The 21,196-nt window shown below is 33.1% G+C and overlaps 2 protein-coding genes across 2 annotated transcripts; one reads left to right on the top strand and one right to left on the bottom strand.

Moving 5' to 3' along the window:
• The first annotated feature begins 234 nt into the window (after positions 1 to 234).
• On the top strand, positions 235 to 1,374 carry LOC123193118. The gene has a single exon (XM_044605904.1). The coding sequence runs from the start codon at positions 235 to 237 to the stop codon at positions 1,372 to 1,374; it is 1,140 nt and encodes a 379-aa protein (XP_044461839.1).
• A 10,253-nt stretch (positions 1,375 to 11,627) lies between these two features.
• LOC123193507 (uncharacterized protein At4g06598-like) lies at positions 11,628 to 17,965 on the bottom strand. The gene is made up of 5 exons (XM_044606534.1): positions 17,727 to 17,965; positions 16,314 to 17,043; positions 14,079 to 14,154; positions 13,829 to 13,955; positions 11,628 to 12,421 (listed from the first exon to the last, which is right to left on the bottom strand). Exons 2-5 carry the CDS (start codon positions 17,021 to 17,023, stop codon positions 12,216 to 12,218), a joined length of 1,119 nt encoding a protein of 372 aa, XP_044462469.1. The 5' UTR covers positions 17,024 to 17,043; positions 17,727 to 17,965; the 3' UTR covers positions 11,628 to 12,215.
• Between the last annotated feature and the right edge of the window lie 3,231 nt (positions 17,966 to 21,196).

Raw genomic sequence — 21,196 nt, 5'->3', positions numbered from 1 at the left:
AATATTGTAAAAATTTATATGTAAAATCTGACCACCTATAGTGATTTACCGTATTTTTTGAAGGATGATTTTGATATACGGATTATGATGAGGTTATCAAAGACACATAAAAGGGATTCGTTATTTCTTATAGTGTTTATAAGGCCTACAGAAGTCATAACCAATATGTAGCAACAGCAAACTGAACGACAGCCTATCAGATTAAGGTTATGATACATGATGAAATAAGAACTTATGGATGATACGATTAACTCCTTGGATAATATATATTGGGAGACACAACCAAAAGGTATGCTTAAAGGCAATGGGGTTGAGGTTATGATACATGATGAAATAAGAAGGCAGCAAAACCCTTTGCGGGATACACCAGATAGATGTGATGAGATGGGTACTGTTCTGACAGAAAATTTTGAATCGAATGAGGAAGAATATAGTGGTTATAATGATTGGGATAATGAGGGTGATGATATTGGTGATGATGGAAGTGGTAGTGATAATGGTGGTGATGAGGAATGTGATGATGTTGGTGATGATAATGATGAAAACAGTGGTGACAACAAGGGTGGTCATGAAGCAGGAGTTGGTCCAAGTGGATTAGCTAAGGAAAGTTTGCTTCATAACACTCCAACAATGCATGGCCAACCCATTCCTATTAATGTACAAGTTACAAATCCTTTTTTCGGTGGTCCAGATCCTTATAGGGATGTAGAAAACGAGGGTATTGCATTACATTCAATTCCACCACGAGATAGGAGAATCAAAGTGAATGATCAATTTACATCTAAACAGGTGTTGATAGATACAATGTATAGGGATGCTTTGGAAAAAGGCTATCAGATCAAGGTGGCTAATTCAAACAAAAAAAGATGGGATATCAAATGTGCACACGTTCAATGTAAATGGAAGGCAAGTGGAGTTAAATTACAAAACACAGATATTTTTGTATTACGAAAGTTGGAAACTCACACTTGCCCTCGGGATATCATAATGTCTCACCATAGACAAATAGGTAAACGGACACTTGGAAAAATATTGCAATATATGTTTACCGCTTCTAATCGAATCTACAGGTTGAAAGACATTATAACAAATGTTGCAGATAGGTACAAAATAGATATCTCTTATACTCAAGCTTGGCGTGCTAAGAATTGGGCGTTGAATGAGATTAGAAGTTCTCCTGAAGAGTCGTTCAGACAATTACCTATATATTGTTACAATTTAGAACAGAAAAACTCTGGCATAGTTACACACATTGACACTAATATGGATAATCGGTTTCATTTTGTCTTTATGGCCTTAGGTTGCTCAATTAGAGCATTTCAAGAATATTGTCGTCCTGACATTTGTATTGATGGATCCTTTTTAAAAGGATGATATTGAGGTACACTGTTTGTTGTTGTGGCTAAAGATGGAAACAACCAAATTTATCCTTTGGCATTTGGTATAGGAGGAAAGGAAGAAATGATGACTTAGACCCCGTTTCTGAGAGCATTACTTGGGTGTATAAGTGATCTTCCAGATTTGTCTATCATTTCAGATAGACATCATGCTATCATTCACTCCGTGCGAGAAGTGTTCCCAAATGCACATCACGATTGGTGCAACCATTATATAAAGGGTAATATGCGAAGCAAGTATAAACAAACAAAGCATATAGATGGGTTGTTTTAGCGAGCAGCGAAAGCTTATCGAATACCAGATTTTAAGGATGCAATGCGAATGATTAATAATGAAAATCCCTCAGTAGGTGCATATTTACAGGGTATAGACTATAGACGTTGGGCCCGTGCTTATTTACCAGGTCTCCAGTATAATATAATGACAACAAATATTGCTGAGTCATTTAATGCCTTAGCACGACACACACGAAAATTACCAGTTATGATGCTACTTGAGTTTTTGCGTTCTACCATGCAGAAATGGTTTTACTCCTGACGCACTATGGCAGGATTGTATAATTTTTCCTACTCCTATGCATGATGTTGAAATGTACACTTATAATATATTTGTAATCATGCAGAGGCTTCTACTAATCAACTCACTCTATGGGCTGAGGAGAAAATAGCAGGTCATATCCTTAAATCAGCTAACATGGTTGTCAAACCAATATCTATGCACCGATATGAAGTTCACGGTGTGGGCTAATCCATCATTATAATGGATCTATGTGCGAAGGAGTGCAGCTGTAAGAAATTTCAATTGTCATATATTCCGTGTGCACACGTTGTAGCGTTGGCTAGGTTTCATAATCTTTCTGATTGTTATCAATAGGTAAGCAAATACTATTCAACCAAATATTGGCAAGCAGTATATAGAGAAAATGTTAAACCACTAGGAGATCCTTCTGAATGGTTACGTCCAGAGAATTTTCCCACGATCTAGCTACCTCCAATGCAAAGTCAACATTTAGGTCGACTATCAGAACAAAGAAGGAGACCATCGCAGGGGAAGAAAATACGTCAACCTGTTTGTAGTCAGTGTCGCGAGCGTGGGCATACTAGAATTACTTGTACGAACCCTTTATCTGAGGCAAGGCGAGGACGAGGGATATGATGTGTTAGTCTAAACATAACCTTTCAGGTATCAGATTGCTAGACATTACATTTGTATTTCAGATTTTTGTAAACTATAATGTTTTATGTGTTATGTTGCAGGTGTTTAGGATGTGCAAAAGTGGGTGAATGTGCACTACAGCGTTGTCTCCAGATGTTTGGAACTGTGGCAAATTCCTTTTTTTGTTTTGTATCAATCTTTTTGTACATTAAACTATAATGTTTTTTTTTTGTATTAATAGATGGTTATTGTACTATATTTTAATATTTTAAAAAATTTTGGCATAGTCTTCCATATATTATTACCATTATCCATATCTTTTTCTTCTTCCTGTTTACATTTTATCCAAAAATACACTCCAATATCAATCCAACCAAACTTCGTACCAAAGCATGAATAATATGAAACATCAATAAAATACTATCATAATAATCAACATAACATAATAATAAATATACATTGACCATTTACACATGCAACCCAAAAAATTAATAAATATACATAACTATGAAACAAAATCAACTAGTGCGTCCGTTAGCAAAAATCTTGGACGTGATCATTCTGCGCAAACGAATCATGTTAGAGGATGTATAGTCAAATGGCTGACCGGTGGCTAAATACTCTATCATCAAAAGTGTGAATACTCCACAATCACCTAAGGCTTTGCCTTGTTGTGGAACATCGGTACATCGCATCAACATGAATGGCTCCAAGTTAAGGTTATCACCCCTAACCTCTCAGTAGCTAGTGGCATTAATGATAGTTGGAAGGTGTTAATACCACACCATCATGTTGATGAACTTATTCGTAGAAGATATGAAGTTAATTGAAGAGTCGTATACAGTAAGAGTCCACGCTTTGAGGTCAATTTCCCCACACGCCCAATGTTGACAACCATAATTGATAGGAATGTACACCTGTAAAAACAATAACAAAAAGTTAGCATATAACATAATCTTAATTGAAAATGTGTAACCGATTATATAATTTTGAACTTTTTAATTACTTTGTCAACTTTCGCCCATGCAACGTATCTCATATCCTTTTACCGTTCTAAAAGCTATGGACTTATCACTTCAATAGGATCTAGTAATAGTCGAGGCCATTGAAGGTTGTCAAAATCAGCCATTTCTTGATCTTGTAAAATACGTGGTAGCCAATTATCTCAAAACGGATCAACACATATCCAATTAGCAGTGGGGTAGGAATGGCGCAACATCACTAAGTAATTATCCATATGCTGAAAAAACAACATAAACATAAATTATAATTACTTTGTTCATAGTAACGACACCATATAAATATAAAAATATATTGATAATTTAGTCACCTCATCCGTTAGCCACTTGTTTTCGGTGCAAATCTCGTCCCACCAGTCAAGCTTCTTGCAAGCCCCGTGCAAATAAGTCAATGTTGTGTCATTACTGTTAGCGTTATCATACCATTGGTCAAAATAAATATTCGTTTGTTGGTTCTCTTCCCGTGGCCGGCGTTGTCTCATAGGATCAGTAAAAGGGCTGAGTAGTGTCTGCCCTTTCTTGATAATTCTTCCCCGTAATATCCTTTGAGTACTCGACCGAGGTTGAAATGGTGTTTTCACAGGTCTACACTCAATGACCACCTCATAATAATCATGTGGACAAACATCATCATCTTGGGCTACCTTAATAATAACCTCTATTGACTCATCATATGTTATCATAAAAAATTATAATTATCATTGTAACATTTTAAATGTTAAACATATGATTTTTTTTTATACTAACCTCATCTCCAGGGGTGGCATGAAACATACGTTGCATCTTACAAACTTTTGTTTTAATTGATGTTTGTCGCTCTTCAAATTGTCTAAAACACTTTTCCACTATTTCCATGAACCTACGTAGCATTTTCTCGATACGAACATATTCAGTAGTAGATGTTGATGCAGTAAGTGTAACACCGGGGGATCTTCTTGCAGTCTGGTAAGGGGACATTGATGTTCGATGTGTGGATCGACGCTTCGACCTGGTAACCAGTGGTGGAGTCCATCCAGACATGACTGGACAATGTACAGGTGTGCTTTGACGTATGGGGTGAGGAGATTGGATTGCACTTCTAGATTGAATGGGGATACGATCATCATCAGATTCTTCTGTATACCCCATGTAATCCATAACCTCTCTCAACCAAACTGATTACTTCTCCTCGGCAGATGGAATCAAGACAGGAGTGACAACATCCTAATAATTATTTTAATAAATGTATCAATTTTTTATATATAACAAATTAACTTGTTTTTTAATGTCAAAATAAATTAATATAACTGAGAAGTTTCAAATATGTTGTTAACAAGATCCTACCTCGGTCGCTCAAGTGATTTCCATCTCAACATGTAAGGGATCTTATCTTTAGACTTGTAAACTGCGAAACCCCCCAGGTTACTGAAAGTTTCATATATCCATAGTTGCATCCCATATAAAGATAAAATTTATGAAATAAATAACTTAAGCAACCCAAAAAAGTAAAAATAATATAAATCATATTTATTTATAAGGTTACATGAAATGCAACTGTAAATCCCATCAATGCATAACATTGCACTAGAATATCTGGACCGTATGCTCGATGATTATTCATAACTTTTTCATATCGTTTCTCCACTGCTCGACTCATTGATTCTATAGTCAACTTCTAAACCATAGTCCCCTATGGAAATCTATTGAAATTGTCCCAATCATCTACTAACTGCATTATATGTTCTGATACCACTCTTCGGTTATCTGCCCCCAATAATCCATAATGTATCAGATACAATACAACTATCTTGACAGCATCCTCATCATTGTTTCCCCACACCTTAGACATGAAACTTTTGCCTAGATCCCCATGAGTCACTGATTTACCACTTTAAAAGTATTTGTTTCTAAAATTCAATGAATCTGTGGTTATGTATTCAATTATATCTGATTCTGTACTAAACCTCAATCTAGTAATCATAGCAAACTCAATCGGACTAAATCTACAATCGACCCCATTTAATCGAAACCAAAACACTTCTCCCAACTCACCCTTATTCACTTGTCGAAATAATACACTATATAATAGGGTTGAACTATATCCATGCACTTCAAGATCCAAAAAATGTTCGAAACATGTTTGTCTAAACAATATTTTCTACTGTGAACTTAATTTTGCTCTTATATGTTTCACTGTATCCTTATGACTACGAATATTAATAGTAACTTTAAAATCATGCACATCATGAAATCGCCTCTCTCCTACTTGATCATTAATTGGAAATTTCTAAGAAACACGTTTAAAATGAAATGTTATGAGTTTCATTCAATAAAGTTTAAATTTAAACAATTGCAAAACAAATATCGCAGACTGTAAATAGGATTTTGTACGACTTTGTGTGCGGTTTGCATAGTTTAGCGCAGTGCGTGCCCAATGCGCATATTGCACGCTATGCATAATTAGCGTAGTGCATGCGCAGTTTGCACAATTGCACAGTTGGCGACTTTGCGCACTTTGAGTAGTTTGCGCGCTTTGCGCAGTTTGCACGGATTGCGTAATTTCACAGTTTGCGAGGTGCTGTAAATTTGCGTGGCTTTCGTCTTTCGACAGCTACACTTCTAGCCATCCATTACCATTCGAAACATTCTCAAAAACATCCATATGCATAATTCGACAAATTTAGGGTTTTTACTATAAAAACCCTAGCCATCATCGTAACCACCCTAAACCGACGCACATTCTCAGAAAAAAAAAATATTTTTTTCATCCAATCAATAACATCCCAATATTAAACCATACCCACAATAGATTATTTACACCCGATCGATGAAGATGAAGATGAAGATTACATAAACCAAATAATAAATACAAATGGTAACTAAATAAATGGTAACTAACCTGTGAAGCCATGTTGATATATTGTCACTTCTATATATTTTGCTGCTTTTCCTGCTTTTAGACTATTCGTCGATGATTCTTGCTTTGTATTTTCAGATTTCAGATTTCAGCCTTGTCTTTTCCGTTTTCGACAAAAGTAACTTTCAAAATATTTCACTTTAGATTTTACTTAGGTTTTCAACATAAGGTAAAATGGGTAAAAAAATTAGTGTTTACTTATTTTGGTGAAACGTTTTTACATTGGCCTAAAAACGTATAAATGGACAGATATTTGTTTATTTTAATCAATTTCCCAAATTTTTTTATTCAAAATTGTTTACAATTTAAATTGAGCCTAAGTAACTTTTTTCTTTTCAAGGTGGGCCTAAATATTTTTCTTTAAACTTTTTCTTATTTGAGGATGGGTTTGGCCTACCCTCATATAAGTGCAGGCTTGTCCCTAGGTACAAACCTACAATCAAACAAGATATCTATGCAATAAAAGGTGCACTCCAACCTCAAAAGCTCAGAAAACCTATGCAGATTACAAAAAGGCATTGGAACTCCATGGGAAGTCTCTGGATTGTCCACAATTTGTCACCAGGGTTGCCCCAATTTTGTCTTGCAGGATCACCATCACTTCTCCATAATTAGAGGAAAGGACCTGAGCAGACTCCAACTAGCATTCTGGAGGATATCAAAAATTCCAAGTTGAAGCACCTTTTGGATGTCAATAGGGTGGTTAGAGCCATACCTAATAAAATTTGACACGACCAACTAATCCTACACGATGCGATATGAAAAAAATCAAGTTAGTATTACAATTTTTGACACAAATAGTAGTTCAAATCGGGTTATGGTTGACCCTTAAAAATTGGGTTTGGTTCGAGTTGACATAAAACCAACTCAAATTGACCCAAACTAATTTGAATATTTTGAACAAGTTATTATATAACATAATATCATGAAAAAATCTTTAATATTATTTATTTTTATATTATTTGACAGAAATAGTTTCAATACATAATCTATATTCTCTAATTTAAATCAATAAAGAAATTCATATTGCATCACCAAACATCAAATCTACATCACTCATTCATTGCTTCTTGAAACATTGTATAAGTTAGCCAAATGTCCTTTTTTTTTTTTGGATAAATTTTGGATATCTAATTGGAGGAACTGTTCTTAAGCCTTTTGCCAAAATTTTATTAATTTCTAGTAATGACATTCATTCTAATTTAGTAACTCTTTTTAACATAATTGTATAAACTATTTGTAGTTTTTATTTTGGTTGATTTGTTATAGATACTACTAAATTGAACTTATTATGTTTGGTATGTTATATTCATATATTTGTTAATGGTTTTAATATTTATGACAATTACATTCATTATATAGAATAAAAATTAAATTTTTTAAATGTTGGTAAGTAATTATTAATTTCGTTTATTATCAATTACATTATTTTGAAATTGAAGTTGTAAATTTATTTGAGTTTTTAATTATGATATTATATTTTTATCCTTACAATTAATTATATAAAGAGACAATAAATAAATTATTAGTATTAACTTGAAATAAAGCAATTTTATTTTGACAAAATGTTGTTTCGACAAAATATTGTTTTATATCGAAATATATTTTCATGTGTTATTTTGTAATAAATCGAGTGATTCTTTGACATTTGATAAAATGTGTTATTTCGTAATAAATTATATCGTTATATATTGTGTTTTAATACGACTTTATTTTTTACATAGTTTGTTGGGTTAGATCAACCTGCAAACAATTGTATTCAATTTAAGGTTGAGAAATTTTGACAAAATTCTATTTTGGATTGAGTTAAAGTGTATGGCCTTCAACCCAAAACCCAAACTAACACGATCCAACAACACGAATTGCCAGGTCTAGCAGGAGCTCACGGGAGAAGGCCAACTACACGCTGGATTCTTTGCATTGGTTCTGCAGAGGAATGGGCTGCGGTGCTCCATGTGGCAGATTTTGTTCAAGAAGCAAGAAAGCAGGAAATCCAGCAAACCACCTAGTCTGCCTTGCCAGGAAAATTGCAGTAGGATTCTATCATACTGAAATTATGGGATTTCCCAGAAGGTCAGGCAGCAAAGCATTAAGGGAGAGTCTGTAGGAAAAAACCAGAGTTCAACATTCCTTTCTGCACCATTCTAAACTTCGGAAAAAGAGGATTGCCAGGCAACCACCAAAAAACCAGAGCAAGCATAACAAGAGGAAGGAGAATTCCAGAGGCAAAGTTGCAGCAACAGAGAATCCAGCATTATGCATACTGTTGAGAGGAAAAGACTCTGGGAAAGTCTTCTGCACGGTAAATCAAATTTCCAGACAGCACAAAAGGATTGCCAGGAGGAGTTTCTGCAGCTGAGAGAGGCACTGTTTCTGGCAGCAATGAAAGGGTAGAAACTGCATTAGTCAACCCAACCATATCTGAGATTCTCTTTCCCAACCTGTAAGCAAAAATGCGACACTGTAGGAAAACTTACTGTGAGTTAAAGAGCCTGGCAGGAGCGCCGGATACATTCTTGAAGTCTGTATGGAGGATAATGGCATCTAGCTGCAGGTGATCTGCATACTCTTAGGTCTGTAGAAAAATCATAACTGGGCTGCTGCTACATTGGTACAGCCAGCAATTTTTAATACGATTCATTAACCCGGTATAACACGATATGAAAAACATTGGGTTAAGGTTTAATTTTTTGACACAAAATTTATTTCGAGTCAATCTGACACAATTCAAAATTAAATTGAGTAGTATTAGAGTTCACACGAAAGTAACCTGACATGACGTAAATTGACTCAAATATTTTATAGAAATATTTACTTTAATAAAATTTAATAAGAATAAATTATAAAATTGCTGAAAAACGTATCAATAACAATTAAAATATTTATAGATTACATATAATTTTATCTTCATATAATTATAATTACTCGTATTATTTATTTTTATTTAAATATTTTATTTTATTATTTAATAAGAATTTAATTTAGTTATTCAGGTTATAGACTTAATTTAAAAGTTTTACACATATTATAATTACATGTTATATATTTATAATAAGAATTTGAAATATTTACGGATTGCACATAATTGTATCTTTGTATAATATTATCTTTTATTTTTATTTGAATATTTTAGTTTATTATTAAGTAATAAGAATTTGATTTAATTAGTTGAATTATTGACATGTTTTAAAAGTTTTAGTATACAAATTTTTAAATCATTTGTCAATAAGATAAAATATTATATTGTGTGTTTTATTAATAGTAGATTAGGGTAATTTACTAAAGAAATTAAAACGATAAAAATATTTTGAAGAGTAAAAATAATAGATAATTTTGAATCAATTTAGGTCGGATTAGATCAATTCGAATATTAAAGGGTTAGATTAAGGTTAAAAAATTTTGATACGATTTTAAATTAGGTTGAGTTAGAGTTGAAGGTCTCTAACACAATCTGATAATACGAACTGTCAGGTTTATACGTCGGGGACAGTCAGGAATATTTCCAGAAGCTTTAAGAAGGACATGGCTAGGGATTCCTGGGCAAAGGGAGAGGAGAATGTTTTTGTTTCTTTTCGAAACTAGCCTGCACAAATTCAGCCGAGGGGGAAAAATGCTAAGCAGACTAATCTGCCCAGCCTTCAGAATCAGCAATTCTTCAAATCTTATTATTGTAAGCGAGGAATTTCACAAATAATCATGTGTTTTATTTAATTCAACTTTTATAGAGATAGATAAGGTTATTAAATAGGATGGGATAGGCTAATAAATGCATTAAGAATTGTGTTTGTTGCATATTCAGTGTATCAATTCAGTTTCATAAAATTCATAACGCCAAATGACTATTTCCCACCCAAGGTTTGATGTTTTCTCAAGTTTCTATACTTTAACTATGGAAACATCAAACACCCACCCATGACCGGTTAGATTTAACAAAACCCTAACGGTGGTAAGGGTAAAATCGTTATTTTTGCTATAATATTAAAAATAAACTAAAATAGAATCTATTTTACCCTCCTAAACTTTAAAAACTAAAATTTTTCCCCAGTCTAAGTTTTAAAAAATCGTCGTTTCACCCTAGGGTTTCGTTTTGAAATCTCTGACAATATCTCCGGCTCTATTGCCGACGGCCTCTCCCTCTAGAAGTTTTCTCTCTTTTCGGCGAACTCTTTCCTCCCATTTGGATGTCCGATCGGAGTCGGAGAAGCCTTGGAAGATGAAGAACTTCGTCGGAGAAGACGAAGAATTCGTCTTCCCAGACGATGAAGACAAGATTGATCGATCTCGTCTTCGTCATCTGGGAAGACGATTTCTCTTCCTAGATGACTTTTCTCTACGTCGAATGCGTAGTGCAAGAGTTGAGAGCGGCCGTCGGTGGAAGAGAAACTGTCGGGAGGGGAAGACGGCCAGTGATGGCACCGAAGAAAGTGAAAGGGTTTGGAAATAAACCCTGGGGGGGAAATGTAATCTTTTCAAACTTAGCTTAAGGAAAAAATGTTAGTTTTTAAACTTTTAGGGGAAAAAATGAGATTAAATTTACCACCGTTAGGGTTTTGTTAAATCTAACCGGCTATGGGTGAGTGTTTAGTGTTTTCATAGTTAAAGGATGGAAACTTGAGAAAACATCAAACCTTGGGTGGGAAATAGTCGTTTGGCCAATTCATAATTCCAATTGTATAGCTAGGTTTATACATGTGTCTTGGTTACCTAAAGTCGCTGGAATGAATAATTATCCTGTTTTGTTAATTTGTGCATTTAGCCTCAATTTTTATTAATTAGGTAATTTCATAATTCTAGTAATGAAATAGTTAGTCCTCCCTCATACCCATTAAATTGTTTTTAAGTAATGATAATATTTCATGTATAAATATTATCTTACTAATTAATTAATATAGACTGATTGGCATACCATCATGTGATAAATGAATTTGAATTATATATAAACGAATAATTTGATCTCTCAACTACATCACCTCAGCCCACCTATGTATACCTGTTAATAAGAAAATATTTGATCCATTTTCAGAAGTAACAAATCATAACTCATAACTCCCATGGGATTTTTTATACTTTCCAAAGATCAACTAGAGAACCTCCACCTCCAATCCAAGTAGAAAATTTTAGGAAATAATTTCTTATTTGTGCAATGGTGGATTTTAACATTAAAATGTAAACTTATAGGTTGATTTAAAAGAAGAGTTGGTTTGTAACATTAAATGCTACAGGATTTATACATTAGGCACCAATATGGTAAACAAATCAAATCTCAAAATTACAAACTACTAAACACAAGTGTAAATCATCTAATACATAATACAGGAAGCAATTTTCTAAAACATTGAAAAGAATCCTAATGACCTTTCTTTCTGCACTTAACTTGAACCCACAATAGAACTGCAGAGAATCCAACCTTTTTCCTTTTTTAACATTAGAACATACATGAGAGGTCAAAACATGAAACCTGGTTTAAGTTACCACCTCGGGCGAGCCATTCATGTGCTCCATCTATAATTTCGAGCAATGACTACCAGGTGCACAAGAAAATAATAACTTATCAATAGGTAAAAAAAGCAAGGGAAAGAAACAGTTGAAAAACTAAAAATGAGCAAATCAGACACATAGTCGGACACCAAGACTTGGAAGAGCTGGGTTTTTTATCCTGCACAAGGGAAACAACAATTAATGTCAACACGAGCAGTGCCAATCAGAGAAAGGTAGTGGCACAACACAGCTCTAGCTAAATCATCAATCTAACTGCGGAGTGGACCAGTCACAGAGTCATGGCCAGAATTGGCATCCTTATGTTTCAAGGATAGATTTGCAAACTGGGAATCAAGGTCTCTGCTGCCAGACCGACGATGACTTGAAGATGGTGGCAGTTGTTGTTGTTGATGTTGCAGCTGCTGGTACAACGCTCGTAGCCTTCCAATCTCCCTCTCCAATACCTCCTGCTCCACTGAACATGGTCCTTACATGAGTTAACCTTCTTACAATAAATATTTCAAGAAGAACAAAACCCTAAAAGTGACTTTAATAATATATGATTTTTGTTTGTTATGTAGACTGCACAGGAGTATTATAAGGAGAAGATTCACATGGCAGAACACAGTATATGAATAAAAACTATCAAAATATCATCTCTATTAATATTAGCATATGGTTAAACAATATAGTTTAGATCATCTGGAAGCTTATTGACTGAAAGACAGGTGGGTTTGAGTTACCGCAAAAGTAATTGTTCCAACTTTGTGTTTTCACTTTTTGCATTCTAGAAATGTTTTCACATTTTGTTAAGATCAGCAGAAAAAACCTGACAATGTAGAAAACCATGCCCAAAAATGCAACTCACAGCAGAACAAACCAGGCCTTAGATGCAATTCGTGACCCACCATGTATTTGCTCCTAGATTTGGAATAAAGCAACCATTTGACAATTAACAACCTAATTCTATGGTAACTTTCATCAGCTCATGAAGCAAGCTTGGCTGCTAAAACCAAATCATAACCTATTTACCTAGACATTATTCCCAGCAAAATAAAACTCGTAGAAAAACCTTCATACAACATAGAGCACTCCTTGAGGTGCAAAATTTTTCTCAAAAACAAGTTTGGACTTTCAAATATCAGATATTTTAAATTCAATAAAACTATGTGTATACACTTTTTAAGTACATGTAATTAGGTGATTTAAAATTAAGAATAAATTAACTCTCAATCATATGATAACACATCATTTGTGTACACAATTGTGTACTTAAAAGTATGTGCACATAGCATTGCTCTTTTAAATTTCTTTACTCATGAGGTAATACCTAAAAGTCCCAGCCATCTTAACTAGTTAAATTCTTCTCTGCAAAACTAGGAATTGGAACTCCTATGCTTCAACAACATCCGTGTCCCTTCCCATAATATAATATACTAAAGAAATTCTATACATAAAGTGCCTTACCTTGTTTTTTGGTAATGCAAGAAAATACCAAGACTTAGCCACTCATTAGGTACAAAGCCCCATAATACTTAACAAAAAGAAACCAGATACAAATACTTTATGGTTTCCTCACATCTTCCATGTCAGTTCAACATAATTTCTGACTGAGACCTATCCAGTACTCCAATTATCCTCATGCAGCAATTATTTTATCATATGAAGTGTACCACATACACAATCCATCATGATTCCCACTAACCATTCTTTGTACATTCTGGCCTCAACAAAACTAACTATACAATATGATATTAATAACCTAATCAAACTCATCAGTATGAGCCACTGACTAAAATTATAAACAGATCAAGCTTCCATACTACATATGAAGCAGATTAAAAAAGGTTTACCAAGACCAATCCCAATTTTAGAAACTTACAGCATTTTATAAGCTGCTCCTGAGCTAAATTGTCTAAACGTTGCTTCAGAGCTTTGTTCTCCATGGTCAAAATAAGGTTTTGCTGGTTAAGAAATTCAAGCTCAGCAGAAAATTCAGTCCCTTCTGCCTGTGGAGTGAGACACAATTCTCAGATCAGAAAAATTTTAGTAAGGAATATAATACTTCACTCTTTTAACGAAAAATAATGTCATTGTCAAACACTATTATTTCAGCTTCTGGAGATGCTTACCTGTAAAGCTTGCACATTCCTTTCCAGCTCAGCTATGTATTGAAGTTTCCGGACCCTTGAACGTTGAGCAAATTGCCTGCATTATTAAAAAATTCAAATTTATTATAAAAAATACAGCAGAAAACCTCATTAAGAAATATGCCAACAATAGCATAATAATACATTTCTTAAAATCCATTAAAATTACACAACACAAGGTGCTGAACCTAATTAGAACAACTACTAGCAAAACAAACATGTGGCAACAGTGCAAACCTAAAACTCAAATTAATAAAATAATAACAATAATGCATGCTTCAAGTGTGCACACAATCAACAAGTAGAGAAAGTGTAATGACACTTGATTTCCAACACATTTTGTTGCATAGAGCAGAGAGAAAATGATAGTACAAAGCTCACAACTGCAAACCATTTAAAAGATTATGTATCTCCAGTTATTTTTCCTAGTCTACAAAAATTCATTTGAGTGAATCACCATACAATTCATTTCTTGGAAGGCCCTGGGATGTGGCAACACTTGAATGATCCGCAAGTGCCCCGAGGAGAAGAGTTCTTATAGCTCAAGTGGCTCATTACATGAAAGTAACTCTTGCAGATTATAAATCTTGACTTCTTTTTGACAAAAAGTCAATATTACACAATTTATTGAACTAAAAGATGAATAATAAAATTAAGAATATAAACTAAAATGTTTTAGCTTATTCCATATCGATATATCGCCATAGAGGAAACTTTTATTCTTGCCAAATTAACAGATCTATCTGATATCATATCCATATTTAGCATAGACACAAGATGCACACAGTTGATAAATGAATTATCAACAAAAAAGATGATATATAATAAGGTCATCCATACAAGTTTGTGTGTTTGTAGTTTATTTCATAACATATAATTAACAAAATACCATTACTTGCCATATTAACAGACCTGCCTCATATAATGTCCATATTTGATATTAACACAAACAATATAATTAAACTATCACAAAAAACCTTTATAAGTCATGTATATGAACTTATATTTGTCAGTTTACCATATATCACCATCTCACAAAAATTTTATTACTTGTCACAATGAAAGACCTATGTCACATCATGTCCATATATAATAATATCAACAAAAGTGGCACACAGTTAATAATAAACTTAAAATTCAAGCCACGTCACTGTTAGAAATAGGGAAGAAATAAATTCCACACATTACATCAAGACAGCCGGGGAAAGTTTTTAAATTCCCTTCCAAAAAGAAGGAAAGCTACTTAAATTCACAATCATCTTAATTGGTTTCCTTTGAGGACTACTCTTTGACTTCAAAAGCCCTATACACTTAGCAGCATTAAAGTTTCCAGGACCAGTTCTTCATATTCATCCAATTCATTTCTCTTTTCCATTGAAGGAACAGAAAATAAAGACAAGCAGACCCTTGATATTTGATCCTGCCTCTATACATAGCTCTCCTGTCTAAAACCACAAATTTTTTATTAGTTGCCTAAAAATTGTAAGAATCTTTACTTCAAGCTAGTGATTGGGCAGAAATTCAATTAATAGTGCCCATACAAAAAATCAGATTAAGTGAATAGATTATAACTTTTTTTTGACAAGAAACACTGTCTATTAAAAGTATACAAAGTACACAAGTACATAAGTGGACAAGATGCCCATAAAAAAGGACTAATTGTCCCTAAACCCTAGGGTTAATAGAACAAAACAAATAAAAACAATTTTTCCTGTTCCAAAAACTTCAACACTAAAAATCACAAAACAAATTTGCACAAAAACTTCCCAAGCTAGGTGATTGAAGCTTCCCAATTTTGTGTATGAAGAAAAAAGAAACATCTTTGGATTCTGAAATGACTAGATTGCACTGATTGGGTGCCTCTTAGACAGAGAACCAAATTCTTGTTACTTTTAGCTAAAGATAAGGAACATCTGCCTTTAGTTCACCAAGATTCAGATATCCTTACAAATGGAAGATGCCCTGTAGAGGCAAAGTCTCAAGCCATCAAAACATCTGTATCCCTATTAAACAGCATAATATTCATAGATTCATAAAAATTACTACTAAAACCACTCATCAACCATCCTAGAGATAACCATGAGATTATAAGACAACATGCATGCAGCAAGCCCACATAATAGCAAAACAGCAACTATAGATCATTCAGATCACCAGTAAAATTACCATCAAACAGAAAAGAAAATTTTAATGCTTGATAATAAAAAGAATACGTACTGCTTGGCACGTTTCGTGTCAGATTCGGTTGAGGGCTTAGTATGGGAATTATCCTTTGTCTCAGAAGATTTTGAATCATAAGGACCAGCTTCAGCTGTCTCCAGCTTTTCATTTGCTGTAGATGTAACATCTGCTTCTTGCGTTCCAACTGATGCTCCTGAATTCTGCAGAACACTCTCCCTGGCAGAAGGAAGGCTACTTGGAAGAGGCATGGTATTCACTGGTGATTCCCATGCCCTGTTCTTTGGCTTCCCCAAGTTTTCCTCACTATAGAAATGGGCATGCCTAGAATCCTTGTGATAATCCAAATCTTGAGATCCCCAAGAAGGAACAGAGACCAACTGCCTATATCTGTACTCATCCTGAGCTGCAGAGTCTCCATTAGAAGCATTTATTACATCTATATAAGCAAAAGAGTCACTTGATGAACGCCTATGACCTCCTCTGCACACAGGCGTCTCTGGTTCATTGAGGAGATCATCAAGCCAAGAAGGTTGCTCCTCCAGTAGGAAACTTTCAGAAGTTGTCCGCTGGTGGTGTATGTTACCCTCTCTGGGCTTCTGAATTGCTTTTGGTCCAATTACACCACTGGGCGCATAATCCACATATGCTGGAGAAACACTAGGAAATGGACTTTTAGGAGGCAGTAAAGCATGCTTTCCAGAGTTCACAGAATTTCTGAAGTTTGATGACCCCTTAGAATTTGCCATAGCTAATGCACAACCAATCCCTGTCAAGAAAAAAACCTTAATATCATAGCATACCAATCAACAACCTCACTCAACAGCCACAGACACATAACAAAAATTCATTAAATTGTGCTTCGTCCCATTTCCTCTCAAAATCACCCAATCTAAATCACTTATCCTCCACGTGATATCAACAGGACCCACTTCATTGAACCTAACACAAACAACTGCGATCCACAACACACAGCACCTTCTCATTCAGTCTTGGTGCAAAACCTCTAAATAATACAATGACACCCAAAACTTAGCATACAAAATCCTATATTCTACAAATGAAATTAAATCATAATTAAATATGAAACCTCTGATTCCTCTAGTTTCCTCTCATTTCCCTCATCTCCCCACTCAGTTTAATAGAATATAAGATTTCAAGATTCAATTTTTCTGTTCTCGCAATCCCCCAGCAACCAAACAAAAAACAAAACTAACACAAATCCTACAAAAACAAACAAAGCAACAAAACAAGCCCTAGAAAACAAAATTATAAATTGAACAAACAAAATGCGACAATGCACAATACAAAAGAGCACAAAAAAAAAAACCAGAATCGAATCCATATGAAACAAAATAGAACAAAAACGAAGACGGATTCGCTCCACAAGCAACAAACAAAACATAAATCGTCTATATTTCCACAAAACTAGATAATTGAAAAAGCGCATACCTTAAACGGATTGAAGAATCGAGATCTCGAAATGCAATGCGAAATTGAATTAGCGATTTCTCTCTCCTAGGGCTTTTTTCGTTTTCTGGTTGAAAAAGAAGAAATTATTTTGGGTGTTTTTTTTCTTATGTGCGTTGGTGCTTTGTGTGTTTCTTGTCTCTCAATCTCTCGCTTCTCCTCGTCGTTATGTTCGATTGATTGAAACCTGCTAAAAACTGAAATTCATTTTTTTTCTATTTTGTTATTTCTTTTCACCCCGAGATCTTTGAGGTTTTGTAAAATTTTATCAGTCCCCATACTCTAAAAAATGACATTTTAATCCAAATTAGTAAAAATGTTTACCTCACTTAAGCCAACAAATTTTATGTAGAAACTAATTAATAAAGAGTAAAATTGAAAATTAACTAACAAGGATCTCTTGCTTACCAATCAAATAGTCAAGCTTTATATTTGAAATGAGGCATAAGATAAACTCATTTACAAAAACAACCAATAATTGATATCGTTCAACTGATAAAAAAATAATAAAATAACAATACTAATATACATGAAATCTTATGAGAATAAATTGAATTTTTATTAAATTATTAATTGATTCATTTGAATTACAAGAATTCATGCATTTATAATGATTTATTTTTCTTAACTAACTAAGAAAACTTATTAAATTCGTAAAATTTATTCATACTGGTTAAACCAAAATTAAAAATATTAATTAATTTCATATTTTATGAAAAACTTCTAACTAAAACTAAACTTTTATTTCTTAAATTAGAATATAACTTTTTAAAGACTTAATAACGAACCCTATAATGATAAGAAGTTGATTTTAAATAAATTATTCAAAAACATTTGAAATGTTAAATTAAACTAAACTCTTCACGATTAGGAAACTTAACTCTGTATAGTTTACTTCATGAACATGCCACCTTGTGTGCATCACCACATCACATATCATATCAAATGAATTGTCACATCAATCTTAGTTGTCATATCATCTACTCGTCCTCTCTATTGTTTTTTAGTTTGTTTCATTAATATCTTATTTTATCTTTTCTTTCAACTTCTCTCATACCTTGAATCTTTTTTTTTTTTAATCTTTTTTCTTTCCATATTTTAGTCTTATTTTCCCTTTACAAGTTGAATATTTTGGTTTCTCATCAAAATGTGACTCAAGAGTACTACTAGTTAAGCTAACAAAGAGTAAAAGATGAAATCTATAGTATTACAAGAAATTCAATGAATCAAAAGTATCAATTGAGTTTTTAACTATAAAGTCAAGGGAAGCCCATTTAAAACCTCATTATTTGAGGTTATGTTTGCAACTGAGCAAAGTCAAGTAGAATTTTTTTTTGTGTTTTGTTCAAACTCAACAAGCTTGAGAGTAATAGGTTGAAGTTTCAACTCGAGATACAAACTATTGATGTAAATTCAATTTATAAATTTATGTTAAACTTCATAAGTTATATATTTATTAATTATAATTTTATATTAGAAGTTCAATGTTGAATTATATGTGTGAATTTTAAAAACTAACTAGCATAAGGTTGTCAAACTAAGAATAAAGTTTTGTGGGAGAGGTGGTAAAGTAAATTTTAAGAGAATAAATATAAGACTGTGAGGTGTGAGTATAAAATTTTAAAATTTTAGATATTTAAATTATGCTTAAACTAAGTTATGAGTTTACCAAACCAAAAACGAGTTTGAGTTTGGCAACAACCAAACTGAACTCCAAATAAATCATGAGTGACTTTTTTCATTTTAGGTCAGACTTTAAGTTACGTGAATAATAAATACTCCATATAAAATTATAATAATATAGTATCTAAATAAAAAAATTGGTTAATTAATTTTTATTTTTTGTTTTATTTATTTAAATGATAATAAGACAAGAAAATATTCATGAGGGAAATTAATTAAAATAAGCACGGAATTTATTGTATAAACTTTTTTCGATAAAATTTCTGTAGTTTTACCTTTCTAAGCAAACCCTATTTTCTATTCCAACAATATCTTTTATCCTGTTTCTTCTTATTCAGATTACTTTTTATCAGAAAATTTTTATTTTTGAAAGTATATAGATTAAGTTTAATTTTTCCGTAATTGTTAAGATTTACATATCAAAAACAAATTAATTTCTAATGTAATAGTTGATATTTATATACCTTTAGAAAAATGATGAACATAACTACATAGAAAGTGCGTGTGGGTTGTACACGGGTGCTAAAGGTGTGCATTCTTTTGAAAGGGTACGAAAATTAGAAAATACTGCCCGTTTTTTCAAAAGGGTATGAAAATGTGCAAAACGGTGCGTGTTTTTTTTTAAAGGATGCGAAAATGTGTGAAATGGTGTAAAAATATACGAAAGTGTAAAGGGGTGCGGGAAAATATGAAGGGGTGCGTAAAAATGTAAAGGGGTGGGTAAAATTGTTAATGAGTGTAGGAAAATGTGAAGGGGTGCATAAAAATGTGAAGGAGTGCGTGAAACTATAAAAGGGTGCGAGAAAATGTGAAAGGGTGCATAAAAATAATATAATATATATTATTAATACATAATATAATATATAAAATATATTATATATTATATTATTGATATAATATATATTATAATATATATATTATACATTATATATTATATTATTAATATAATATATATTAATAATATAATATATAATATATCTTGCACCCGTTGGTATTTTTACGCACCCGTTTTGTATTTTTACACACCTGTTTGTATTTTCACGCACCCGTTTTGTATTTTTACGTACTTGTTTGTATTTTCACGGAGCCATTTGTATTTTTACACACCCCTTCATATTTTCACGCACCCTTTCATATTTTTACATACCCTTTCATAGTTTCACGCAATCTTTCATAGTTTCACGCACCCCTTCACATTTTCACACACCTTTTCACAATTTCATGCACCCCTCCATATTTTCACGCACCCTTTTACACTTTCGTATATTTTTGCACCATTTCACACATTTTCGCACCCTTTTGTACATTTTCACGCCCTTTCAAAAAAACGCGCACCATTTCCCTTTCCCTAATTTTCACATCCTTTCAAAAGAACGCACATGTAACATCCGAATTTAGGTGTGTCAGTAAACTCCACTTCCAAAATTACCCCTAGAGTTGATTTTATAACTTATTGTTTAAAGAAATTGCAAAAGAATTATAGAAAACTACTAAATGATCAATAATTTTCAAATTGGGTAAAATGATCATTTTAGAAGGATTTAAGGGACAACGTGGGAATGAAAATTGAATGGCATACTTGAAATTATATGGTGGTGCTAAGGGTTTTTGGTAATTGGGTAAGGATAAAATAGTCATTTATGGAAAAAGTGAAAGGCAAATTGGTCCAAAAGGTTTATAAAACTCATAACCTATTCATTTCCTTCTTCATTTGCCGAGAACCTCTATTATTTTGAACTAAAGCTTTCCTTCAATCAAAATTCATCCAA

The sequence above is a fragment of the Mangifera indica genome, chromosome 12 (genome assembly GCF_011075055.1).
Source record: "Mangifera indica cultivar Alphonso chromosome 12, CATAS_Mindica_2.1, whole genome shotgun sequence".
Lineage (NCBI taxonomy): Eukaryota > Viridiplantae > Streptophyta > Magnoliopsida > Sapindales > Anacardiaceae > Mangifera > Mangifera indica.
The sequence above is the reverse complement of the archived record's forward strand: the minus strand, read 5'-3'. Positions and strand labels throughout refer to the sequence as shown.